This window comes from Meles meles, chromosome 12 (assembly GCF_922984935.1).
Source record: "Meles meles chromosome 12, mMelMel3.1 paternal haplotype, whole genome shotgun sequence".
NCBI classification, from domain to species: domain Eukaryota; kingdom Metazoa; phylum Chordata; class Mammalia; order Carnivora; family Mustelidae; genus Meles; species Meles meles.
The window spans coordinates 39,121,949-39,134,463 of record NC_060077.1 but is presented as its reverse complement, the minus strand read 5'-3'; the positions used below and the strand labels follow the sequence as shown (position 1 = coordinate 39,134,463).

The 12,515-nt window shown below is 43.8% G+C and overlaps 1 protein-coding gene across 1 annotated transcript in view; it reads right to left on the bottom strand.

The window, feature by feature from the left end:
• Nucleotides 1-12,515, bottom strand: part of LAMA1 (laminin subunit alpha 1) — a 157,883-nt gene that overhangs the window by 24,264 nt on the left and 121,104 nt on the right. The window contains exons 40-48 of the mRNA XM_046025502.1: nucleotides 10,847-10,982; nucleotides 10,037-10,130; nucleotides 8,638-8,754; nucleotides 6,511-6,693; nucleotides 5,724-5,878; nucleotides 4,114-4,257; nucleotides 3,008-3,141; nucleotides 2,042-2,192; nucleotides 1,165-1,289 (exon numbers count right to left, since the gene is read on the bottom strand). Coding sequence (XP_045881458.1) covers nucleotides 1,165-1,289; nucleotides 2,042-2,192; nucleotides 3,008-3,141; nucleotides 4,114-4,257; nucleotides 5,724-5,878; nucleotides 6,511-6,693; nucleotides 8,638-8,754; nucleotides 10,037-10,130; nucleotides 10,847-10,982 — 1,239 coding nt within the window. The remainder of the gene's footprint in view (nucleotides 1-1,164; nucleotides 1,290-2,041; nucleotides 2,193-3,007; nucleotides 3,142-4,113; nucleotides 4,258-5,723; nucleotides 5,879-6,510; nucleotides 6,694-8,637; nucleotides 8,755-10,036; nucleotides 10,131-10,846; nucleotides 10,983-12,515) is intronic.

The window sequence follows — 12,515 nt, the reverse complement described above, 5'->3', positions numbered from 1 at the left end:
TCAAGAAAATAATTCTGAGGCATCTACCTAAAAAGCAATGGACTGCAGGAAGGTCAGAATGGAACACTGGGGCCGGGGGTCTCGAGTTTATGGAGGATTGTCACGTACATCAGGGTAAGTGTTCATCACCAGTGCTGGGAGGTAGGACAACAAGATTTTCCTTTTCCTTTTCTGGAAGAAGAAACCAAGTCTCCATGAGGTGAGGTGACTTATTACAAAGTCACTGAGGGAGATTTGATAGGAGAGGGAGCCTGAAAAACTCACATTCCAAAGCTAATATTTTTTTCAGTCATAAGGCTCCAATAACCAAACTTCTGGTCATGACTTTGAAAGCAAGTGAAGTCAAGGGAAGGAAACAAATAAAAGGCTCAAACCACAAAATCCCAAGCTACAAGCCCTAAGAGAAAACAGCTCTGACAGTAACAAAATGAAAACTCACCCACGAGTTTCTAAATGTAATGGGAGTTGCTTCCAGCTGATCTTGTCACAGCTCCCTGTTAATTACAGATCTCTATCTGGACAGGGCAGCCCATTAGATGACAGAATTATATCAGATGTTACATTTCTCTAATGGCAGAAGCAATCTATTGTCTTAATTACGAAAGCTTGAGGAAACGAGACTTGTATACTTCTGGGGTTGCAGTTATCTTTTTAGAAATGAAAACGGGGGCTGTTGAGCTTGGTGAGATTATTAAGTGCCTGCTCCTATAGCAATATCTGCCTAACCAGGTCAGGGAGTTGTTCTCTATTGCCAAAGGCATTTAATTTCTAGAATTCCAGAATTTAGGAATGAGAAAGTACAGAGCTATAAAAATTGGTGGCAGAAACAAAATTCTCATCCTTGAAAGTATTTTCAAACTGAAGATGTACAGTGATTTGTTGAAGATGTCGCCATGGCGCTCTGGGGACAGAAGCTGCTTTGAGAAGGTATCTGGTGCTTCTCAAGGATATGATCCATGATGAAAGCATATGAGACAGAGTGAAAACTACTTCTTAGAGGTTAAAAATGATGCCCATGCTTCCATTAGTAAATGACGTATGCCCTATCCGTTGGGGTAAGACAACCGACATGACAGACTCTGGGCCTCCGTGATGGGCATGGGAATTCCCTAGGCAGCTATGGGACATGAATAACACTATGTATTAAACTGCGGGGCCCATTACCTTCCAAAGCAGCCATGGCACTTGCCCTCCCGTTCGATATAGTTCCATAGGCCGATGGACTGTCCGTTCAGGAAGGCCTCTCCCATGCAGCCTTTAAAATGAGTAACCTTTACAGCAGGAGACTTCTAATATAAACAAACAAAACAAACACAACCCACATGAATTGGGAAAGGAATACGTTCTCTGTGTGCACAGAACTCCTTGCTGGAAACTCAAATCTAACAACCAAATTTTGAGAAAACAACATCCAGAAAAATGGCCCCATTGTGATCACTGGATTTCCTCCCAGTTATTAAGTGTAATTGTAGAATGAACGATAACCAGACAGGATAGCAAAGATCACCTTGGTTACCAGGAGCCCTGGAGAGAAGCCCCTTTTACAGGTGAGGAAACAGAGGCTCAGAGCATGTTGGTCAGTAGTAAGGGCCCAGCTGGGACTGACCCCCCTACTCTCAGACCACAGAACCAAATCCAAGTGACTCAACTTCATCCAGTAAGGGGATAGTGGGTATAATGAAATATTTACCACTGGCTCTGGTGTTAAACACTAATCAACCTTATTCTACCACTAGGGTTAGAAGAGCAATAAAATAAATTACAGAAATGAATACAGAATGCTGAATTTCCCATTTCAGTCCTGGAAAAGAAACTCAGATCGCAAAATGGACCCATAAGCTTCTTTTCCATTTACGCTCTTTATTCTGCAGGACCCTTTGCTTTATAAAACCAGCCCAACTCTGAAAATTTGCTGTCACTATGCAAAATCACAGAAATGAGAAATATTCATCTGCTTTGGATCTGTTCAATAATTTAAGCATACTAGTTTTAGGGAAAAGCAGCCCATCAATCCTGATCAGATGAACATCTCGAATGTTACCTTGATCTGTCCTCCAAGCCCTCCAACAAACATGAGCGTTGAGTTGTTTATATCGAGAACATTGGCGGTTCCAGGGGATTTACTTGTTTTTGTTGGTGGCTTGTGAGCTACGCTCATTTCTTTTACACTCAATGAACCGATGTTTCCAAATCTATGGGTCACAAAGAATTACAGAAAGAACACTTTCAGAATCCCACATCTGTCCGCGTTAAGTACACATCTGTTTCTAGGCAGCCTCCAGGTGCTTCTCCCCACATTCGCTGCAGCGGGTCCCCCCACTGGTCTTCCAGTCTTGCCCACCCCGTCCCCAGTTTACTCACAAAAACTTGTGGAGAAGATCTTCTAAATCATAAATTGCATTAGGCTACCTCCTTGCTTAAACCAGTTACAGATAATCAGTTAACTATTTGAAACAGGCTACTGACTTCAATGTTCCTCCTTTTCCACAAAAAGCAAAGCAAAAGACAAGAACTCCTGGCAACAACAAACCATAAGATTATGGAAAAGTGAAAAGATACACCTTAAGAGAGGCTTTGCAAGGAAGAATTTTGCTTTGTGGCTGAATTTTAAGAAACCACACTTCCCACTTGGATCCCTGCCTTCTTTCCTCTTCTATGTACACACCACACCCCCCATGTGGGATTTCTACGGTGTTGCCTCTCACTCCTCTCTGTGGGGGAGAACTCAGTTTACTGGTCGGCCAGCTTTAGACCTAACATTCTAAAGGTAACGAACGTCTAACATTTTTCTCCTTTTGATCGTTGATTTTGGTAACAGAGTGTAATTCTTCTATAATAAGGTGGGGGGAGCCCTTATTTCTATAGTTAATCTAAATCAACTATCCTTTAGCGATAATCTAACTTCCCCCAAGTTTCAAAGACTATGATATGATGTGACAAACATGTTACAAACTTATAAGATACAGTTTCAAAAAAAGAGACACTTGGAGAGAACTTTCTCTACTACCTGGTTACATAGATACTGTGCCATTTGTTGTCGTGGATTGGGAAGTCTGGAAATTCCAACCGCGTGGACCCGGAGCCCATATCCCAGAGAAAGGCCACCTTCCCTCGCCGCATCTCCACTGCCAAGAAATCAGACTGGGGTACGGGCATGAGCTAGGATGAGTTTATATGCCGACTGTTTGCATGACTACCAAAACATGTTAAAGAATGAGCTCCTGGAGCATTTCCTCTATTCTTAAAAACAAACAAACAAACGAACAAAAAACCCGACTTTTGTCTTTAAATGTTCCCATCCCTGGAGCTGGAGCATGACTCATGACTTGGAGATGGTTACGCCATTGTTGGATAATAGTGCCCCTCCCAACCTTGCCCTGCATGGCCCTGCACAGTCCCTTCCAGAAAGTTCCTCAGAAACACTCACTGGGGATCACCAGTAACTTATAGGGAACAAGAGGAAAAGCCACTGGACTGGTCTGCCCAGTCTGAGAAGATAGTGAGTGAACGTGAAATACGTAGTAAGACAGGAGTCATGACACCCCGCAACACGGACTTGTGTCTGTTCTGCGCCTCCACTCCCAGGAAGACGTTTCAGAATTTGTGCTTGTTAATATCTTCTGCTCTCAGACCCACAAGGGTTCTGACCCATTTCCACTGGCAGCCAAAGGTATCAAGTCGGTCTTCCACAGGGCACTTGCCCCTCTGGGATCCACCGAAATCTCATAGGGTAGAGGAGCCTGGGTGAAGCTGGACAGTTCTGATACGCCCCTTAGGGTGCACAGCCCCACTCCTGATAACAACCTCCGAGATCCAGTTTCCACCCCCAAGGCTGCGCTCGGTGGCTGAAGAGGCTGCTGAAGCCATTAAGAAATGCCACTCTGCAGCTAGGGAAGACACTCTCCTCACAGGCATGCAGCTTGGGACTGTGTGTGTTTTTAATCTAATGCCACTCGTTTAGCAAAAGCTTAGTTCCCTTAGAAGGATTCATGATTTCACCAAGGCCCTGTTTTTTGTTTTGTTTTGTTTTTTCTTTCATCAAAAAACCTCTGCCAATTCAGAAACTACATATGCTCCGAAGAGATTCATTGTGGCTTTCTACTCCATACTCACACTGGTGCTGCTCCCCAGGTAGAAGAGAAGGTTATCGGGTTCACTTGTCTTAACACTGAGCGTTAAGGTGTTATAGTTGGTAGAAGAAATCGGAGGCTGATAGGCGCGGATGCAATCTCGGTCTGCAGACACAGCGACTTTGATCTGTGAAAGGGAAGAGGAAGTGTCCTAATCACGCAGTGACAAACACTGGCCGCAGGCCAGGAGATCAAACGTGCTGTTCCAGAACCAATTTTCACTGGTCAGCAAGTTTCCTCTCCTGAGGATGCATAAAGGCTTTGTGTTCCATAATGGGAGAGATCAGGTGGTGAGGAAAATTATTTTATTTGGTGAATGACTTAAATATGGAAAAGTCAGTCTTGAAGTTTTAAGACTATTTTACATAGGAAATGGGCTGGCTCATGTGAGACTTAATTCCTTGAGACAAGGAGCTTATCCAGATCACCCTGGAATCTTTACCCCTGACCCAGGGAGGACGTTTGATGATCATCTGTCAAATACATGAAGGGATAATCTATTTATACCCCCAGCAAATATTTATAGAGCAACCCTTGCACTTATAGACGTTTCTCTAAGTATCTGCATATATTTCTTATATTAGCTTCAAAGATTACACGTTTGTACTAATCAGAGCATTCAGAAGCATCCATCGGGCTTACGTTTCGTTGGTGACTCTCACTGAACAAACAGAAACCAGAGCTCATGTCAACCTACGGCCATTTTCCAATATTGAGGTCACTCGAGGGAGGGGGGAGTGGAAGACTCCAAAACCACTTTTTCTTAGCTAGCAGGGTTCAGGCAGATGAACGCGAGACCAGAGGTCACATCCGTCCTCTATAAATCCCCAGTAGCGTGTCAACGGCTTGGTCTCTTGAAGAAATTTCCCTGAAATGCCTCCCCTTTAGAGCACGGCCCAGACCTGGAGCTACGGACGGCCGTAACACACTTTCTTTCCAGTTCTCAAGTGTTCGATGCACTCAGTGCCCTGGATTTGTGAGCACCTGTGGGTGGAGGCTGCGCGGCCGGACTCCTGGGCGACGAGGCTCAGGGTGTGGCCACGCTCTGAGGGACACTTGCATTAGACACCGCGTTCGTGAAATGATGGCCGTGGAGCCGGACTCGGCCAAGGCAGCTTAGAGGCAGACACTTAGACCATGAGCGCTACAGCAGCTGAGAACAGCTGTGGACCGACGAGTCGAGGCTATGGTTATAAATCTCCACAAAGATGTGAGATCTCTTCGTTAACATGTGGAACCAGGTCGAATGAAGCAAAACACAAAGAAAATGAGACTACTTAAGTCCACTTAAATATGCTGTCCAGGGCAGGAGAGACGGTATTTTTGAGACCAAGCATAAGCACCATAAATGAAAGTCATAAGTTGCCATAATATACACAGATATATATTTATATACCTAAATATATATATGTATGTGTGTAAATAAACCTAACACAAAGTCTTCAATATACTGTAGACAAGGCTGCGAGAAATGTGGGCGGTAAGAGCAGAATCAGTAGAAGTCAGTGTGACAGTCCCTTCTACAGGAGTCCCCTGAGACTGGAGGTTACGAAGAGGCTCGAGCTCCCGAGAGCCCCAGGAACCCACACTCACAGAAGCTGCTTGCTTCCGGGCCTGGCTGATGAGCAGTTTGATTTCTGAGAGGTTTCTGTTCAGATTCTCTTCTAATGTCTTCAAAGGCTTCAACCGATCAAACAAAAGGCTGGCTTGTGTCTCGGCGTCTTTCACTCTTCTTCCAGCTAGCAGCGCTACCCAGTAGCAGGTGGTGAGAAAGATGGCGGCAGGGAGGAAACGAGAGAGAGGAATTTATCATTCCCAATGCACTGAATAAAACAGAACATCCTAATGATCAGATTGTTGAAATTTTGGTAAATACAGTTGACCCTCGGGTGACCCAGGGGTGGGGTGGGGGGCTCTCAACCCCATGCAGTCGCAAAGCTGCAAGTGTCTTCTGACTCCCCCAACACTTCACTAGGAATAGCCTACTGTTGGCTGGAAAACCATGTAAATGGTCAGTTAACATGGTTGGTAGGTTACGTGCATCATACACTGTATGCTCACAATGAAGTAAGCTAGAGTAAAGAAAATGTTATTAAGAAACTCAAAGAGACTACATTTTCTGTATTCGTTGACAAAAAATCTGTACAGTGGGCCTGAGCGGTTGAAACCTATGTTGTTCAAGGGTCGACTGTACATGAAAAATGCGCCAGCAGCAGGCCCTCCCCAAGGCCCTTCTCTCGCCTTATCAATGCAAGTCTAGACATCAGTGCATTTGTATTCCTCAGGGATGCTGTCTGTCAGCAAGACCCCACAGTACACCGGGCCAGTTGAAAATCTCACAACATGGGCTTCCCCGCTGGGAAGGGAGACCGGGACGTACTGGTCATTGAGGAGTCCTGTAGAAGTCTGCTGGTTTCTCGTAAGGTGGCGTCAACCCTGGACAGGTCGGTGGATGTGTTCAGCAGCTTCTGGCTCAATCCCACGACGTCCTTTAAGGTGCTTGCTGCGCTCTGATTTGCAGATGCGGCCAGCTCTTTGACTTTGATTCCCTTGCCTCGGATATCTGACAAATTTAAATGCAAGCATGCACTCCTCTGATCACATACAGGGAAAACCATAAACCACCGTAAATGTGACTTTTCATGGAAACATGTATAGTATTTCTTACAGGCCGCTGAATGGAAAATAGGGCTTCTGGTTCTTTTTTTTTTTTTTAAGATTTTATTTTATTTATTTGACAGTGAGAGAGAGAGATCACAAGTAGGCAGAGAGGCAGGCAGAGAGAGAGGAGGAAGCAGGCTCCCTGCAGAGCAGAGAGCCCGATACCGGGCTCGATCCCAGGACCCTGAGATCATGACCTGAGCCGAAGGCAGCGGCTTAATCCACTGAGCCACCCAGGCGCCCCAGGCTTCTGGTTCTTTAATGGCAGTAGTAAGACTGAATGTCCTATGCCTTACCACACCCTCTTAGGGACAAATGAAATAGTTTTGGTAACAATGCTCTGTATTGACCTTTCAATACACAGTGAGATCACCTGCTAATCATCATGTTCTCACCATTTAGATGTTAATAAGCTAAACTTCTTTATTTGGTCTCCCTTCTCCTAGTCATTAAATACCTTCTTGAAATCAGTCCATGTGTAGATAAGAAGGTTGGGGAATTTAAATTTGTAGGTAAGGGGGGCATGTCCTAAGCTAGAGGAAGTGGCATTTACCCACAATGTCAGCTGGCTACTAGACGGAACAGCAGAATAAAGACGAAGCAGTCACGATGGATAAAGTGGAATTCAGGTGTTTTAGAAAATCTGGGTGATGATTTTTTTTGAAGGCACTAGTATTCACGTTTAAGGTATCCAGTCAACAAACAAACAGGACAAAAACGAACACTAGAGGCAGCTGGATAAAGAGTCTACAGGTTCCTTTTCACTCTTGAAGCAATTTTTCTGCAAGTTTGAAATTACTTCCAAATTAAAAAAAGTTTTTTTAAAAGGGGAGGTTGGTGGGGGAGCAAGGGTAGAGAGAATCTTAAGCAGGCTCCGTGCCTAGTACAGAGCCTGATACGGGGCTCGATCTCACAACCCTGAGATCATGACCTGAGCCAAAATCAAGAGTCGGATGCTTAACCAACTGAGCCACCAAGATGCCCCTGAAAAGGTACTTTTAAGTATTTAACCAACACACATCATGTGTCCTAAAAGAAAGAAAGAAAGAGAGGGAGGGATAAAGAAAGAAAGAAAGAAAGAAAGAAAGAAAGGAAAAAAGAAAAGAAAACGAAATGAAATGAAACTTTGTTAGAAAGTGTTCCCATGATTTAAGGTTAGAAGTCAGTGCAATGTGCCCCAAGCCCAGACCCCCGACAGCAGTTTCCATGTTTACCGCCGAACCCACAGAGAGAACTCTGGAGTTGTTAGGGCATCTTATAAGGCTTATTATGAAAAGAAGGGAAGGTTGAGGGACTGCATTGCACCTGGACTCATTTGTATTATACTTTTAAACAGTTTTCCTATTTCAGACGGTAATGAATAGTGCATTTCCAACCCATCAATATTAAAGTGATTTCTGAGCTTATTTTAGAGTGCTTTATTGCCACATGAAGGAAGATCACCCAGCAAGAGTTAATTGCTCCCATTTATAATGCATCTAGCATTATCCCTTAAAGCGGGAACTTTCAGCTTCTTGCTGACTTCTTCACTGACCCTTTCATTGAAAGGATGTGTCCAGTCATTTTAAAAGAAACCAATTCATGGGGGGGAGGGGGTGATCAAGTCTCCCAAGGTTTTTGGCTTTTCAGAGTATGGTTTTAGCATTGCAATGCAGGTGTTCTGGAGCTATATAAAAAAACAGTTATCTGCACTTCCAAATCATACTCCTTTGCTAGTAAAAACTCTATCTCAGTCTCAATTTGGAGCAAGGCTGTTAATCAGACTGACAATAGGACTTCCTTCTGCTGTGTAATGGCTTTACAAGGAGCGAACATTAATTAAATCAAGATTCCCCTTGCCACTTACCTTCAGGAATTGCTCTGAGTGTTAAGAGTGATTCATTGGTCCTCCTAGTAATTGTATCAGCATTCTCCTGAACTCTGTTTGCTGCATTTTTCAATTCACTCAATTCCAACGCAATACCTATTTAAAGGGGGGAAAAGTGTCTTAAGGTAGCCTACTCAAAAGTTGCTTAGGCAAGGGTTTCCTTCATCACTTTGACCCATCTACGGAATCAACAGCTTTCTACAGGCACCGCTCCCCCCGCCAATATTGAAATTTTTCCAACAAGACTTAGTGCCACTCATTATAGAAAGTTCGAGTGTTTTGGACTCCCTTGATCATTTTTTCTATTTCACTTGTTACCCTTCTCTCAAGTATTTCTTCTCGAATTGCATGTCCAATTTAATTAGAGCTCAGGGGAAAACTTACGCTTAAATCCCTGTCTTAACCATTCAATAACTTCCTGTTCACAACTTAATCTTGTCCACCTCTCTTCTCGGGGTTATAAAACCCCCAAGGTTGTCCTGCCCAGGTGTCTTCGCCTGGTACCCCCCTGCTTCCTCGGTTGGGGCCCCTCCCCTCCCCTCTCCTCCCCCCACCCTCTCACCACAGGACAGGTGTTCAACTCAGCCTCCTTCAAGTCTGATCAAAGCTGTCGGATCAAAGCTTTTACTTTGAATATTTCTGTATAACACACAATCACATCTCCATGCTGGACACATGGTTAGAAAATGAATTATGGATAAAATACCAGATGAACACGATGGCTCTGCCTAAGGTTTTAATTGCCAGAAAGTTCACTGTTTGGTGGCCTCTGATATACCTTTTGCCATGTAAGCTGAAGGCCCAGCCCGTCAATACAGATGCTAGAGTTTGTGTTTCACCTGCTTTACGCTCAAGTGTGAGGGACTTTCCATTCCACGAGATGACGACATAAGATATAAATTGTGTCACTCACAGAAAAATAAAACCTACGCACACACCCAGGCCCTTGGCTCAGACAGTTATGGGAGGACCCCGTACTGGGCATGGAAGTGTTCTTAGAGGGGTGTGAGCTTTGTTTTAGTCCACTGCCTACTCCCATAAGGACTTGATATTTTTTGTTAGAATATATTACAGTGAAAGGTGTATGTTTTTCTCACACTAGATTCCTGATGCCATTTTGTGTCGTGTTCACTGGACAGCCCATACATGCGTGAAATCACTGTTTACTGAACCCTTCAGGAAGATCTCACTGCATTGGTATTTATAAAATACAAAATTTAAATTTAAATTATGTGATGTTTCTATGACAGGAACTTGGAATGTCATTGTGACAAAGAAGAGTTCATGTTCAAATCCTCCAGGAAAGGAGAACGTTCCAGTGGTATTCTCAGAGCCTTACTCACTCTGCATATCAATACAGTCTGAGCTAGAAACTTACCTTGATGCTTTCTGCTCAGGCTTTTGCCTTCTTTTAGAAATCTGGAGCTGAGCTGGAGAGCCACTTTCCCCTTAGAAACAAGGGATTCTGGGAACTGGAAAACAGGACACCTTAAACATGGCAATGGTGTGGGGAGGGGGACAGGTGTGGGGGAAGGGGGAGAGGCAGGTGGACTCCCACTGGAGATGGGGAGAGCAACTCTTTCAGAATAGCCTCTGGTCTAGTTCCAAACATGGGAGTCCACGAGGTAATGGGTAGGGACAATTTAAATTGTCCTAATTCATGGCTGAGGAGAAAGAACACAAATCATTTTTAAATATATAAAGAAAAAACCCAGCCATTAAGTGAAGATTTCTCCAGAGAGAAGATGTCTCAAGTAGATATCAAGAAGTATTATCCTTTCGTTATAAAAAATTGTAAGATTTTCCTCATTTCCAGATCACCATTCCCTAGTCTTCATAAAGAAGTATTTACGACCTTAAGGGGCGTTGGGGTGGCTGAGTCGGTTCAGCAGCTGACTTCAGCTCAGGTCATGATCCCAGGTCAAGTCCTGCATTGGGGCTCTCCCCTCTCCATCTCCCCCTCACCCAGCTCATGCTAATAAATAAAGTCTTAAAAAACAAAAAAGTATGACCCTAAGAAATTAAAACCTGTATCCCATGATGACAGAGTCAAACAGCTCTCACCAGACAAGAATGGTGACAAGCATGAATTTAAGCCACTGAGTCTTTGCTCAGCACCTTCTGGAACAATCTTCCACAGTCCCTAGAAAAGGAAGTCACACACTGTGGCCCCCGGGGCAGCTCTCACCAGGCTCGTCGTAGTCACCATCTCAAGAGCATCTTTTGCCACGTTCTCTGATTCTTCAATCAGGCTCCTAATGTTGGAATGGACATGCGTTGCGCTGGTGGCATTCAGGGACACGTGTCTCACGTTGCCAAGACCACTGTGTAAGCAGCGTATTTACAGACGTTAGCACAAACTAAAGGGAACTTGCCCACTATTCCTGAAAGCGTCTGGGTTTCTTACCCTTAGAAAAGTTCAAGGAATAACAACACAGGGACTCCCCTCTAATTCCAAAGGTTATCTTCAAAAGTAGCTACGTTGTCACGGGAACCCTCAGAAGCACTGTTTAATGAACACCCGCAGAATGGACTATTGCTTGCTCCCCATGGTTCTAACCGTCCGCAAGTTTCCACCAGCTGCCCTCAACATTCCGTCATTTCTGTGTAGCCCCCCGCATCTGTCTGGGCTACCGCTGTGTGTCTGCCTCAGCTGTCATCTCTCCTGCTGCACACGTGCTAATTTCCGAAAGGCTTCCCTAAGCATATATAAGGATGCTGAATCTTGTTCCTCGAAAGATAGATACCAGTTGGATGAAATTCACAAGAGGATTTGGAGAAGGATCAGATAATATTTCAATCATCTGAACTTCACTCTTACAAGTGGGCAAATCACTTATGAACTTGCCAACTGGTAATGGCGCAATTTCATCCAGCTCACTCTATCTTGAAAATGAAATCTGACAATTCACACATCTTTGCCTGCTGAGTAACTCACTTCATTTTCTCCCCCAAGGTTATCAAGTTGAGGGATTCCCAAACCAGACACCAGCAGTTACTGCTTGATTGGCACAATCTGGTGATTTATAAATAGAAGATAATGATGTTCCTTAACTTCGGGTAGCATACCACATTGCTCTTACTAACTGTACTAGGCAATATGGGTTTTGTCCTAGCTATGTATGTAGGCAGAATATTTTTTTTCTCTTTTGGGAAATAATGAAAGCTGATGAAAAAGAGAGGAGCGGAGTATCTAATTCCATTTTCTATTATGGATTCCTATGGCATGTGTAGGCGGTAATGCTTCATGCAGCACATAATTTATGCGACGTTCTATATCATTAATTGCTTTCCTTGTGTGAGCTAATCTTCTGTGGCAGCATCCTTCAAATTGGAAAGATATTTTCCCCCCATCCCACAAAACACACCCAACATATAGCAACACACACGTTCCCAGTGAGTCCATAATTTTTCTACCTATAATTGTAACAAACTTAAAAGAAATGAATTAACCAATTCACTCACAATATTGTGTAAATGTCTGGTAAGAATGAAACGCTAGTTCCTCCATTTGCTGTACATTAGATAACACGGGAATCTTTAAAAACGTGACAAAGCCCAGGTCATGATCTTTGAGTGGGAGGAGGACAAGGGGACAAAAGCATCAGTATTTTTGAAATTCTTCCAGGTGATTCCAAAGTGCAGACAAGTTTGAGAACCACTGTCCTCAAGTCATGCTTCTCATTTAGAAGCGCTTTGTCACAAGTTGAGGACATAGTTAACAAATGCTAAAAACATACGTTAAGATAACTGTAAGACAACAGTAGGCCTTCAGGTAGTAGAAAATAAAGGGGATGGTTGTCTTCCAGTGTGGGCAACCACAGCTTCCAACCATGCATAAAGCCAGCCAAATCATA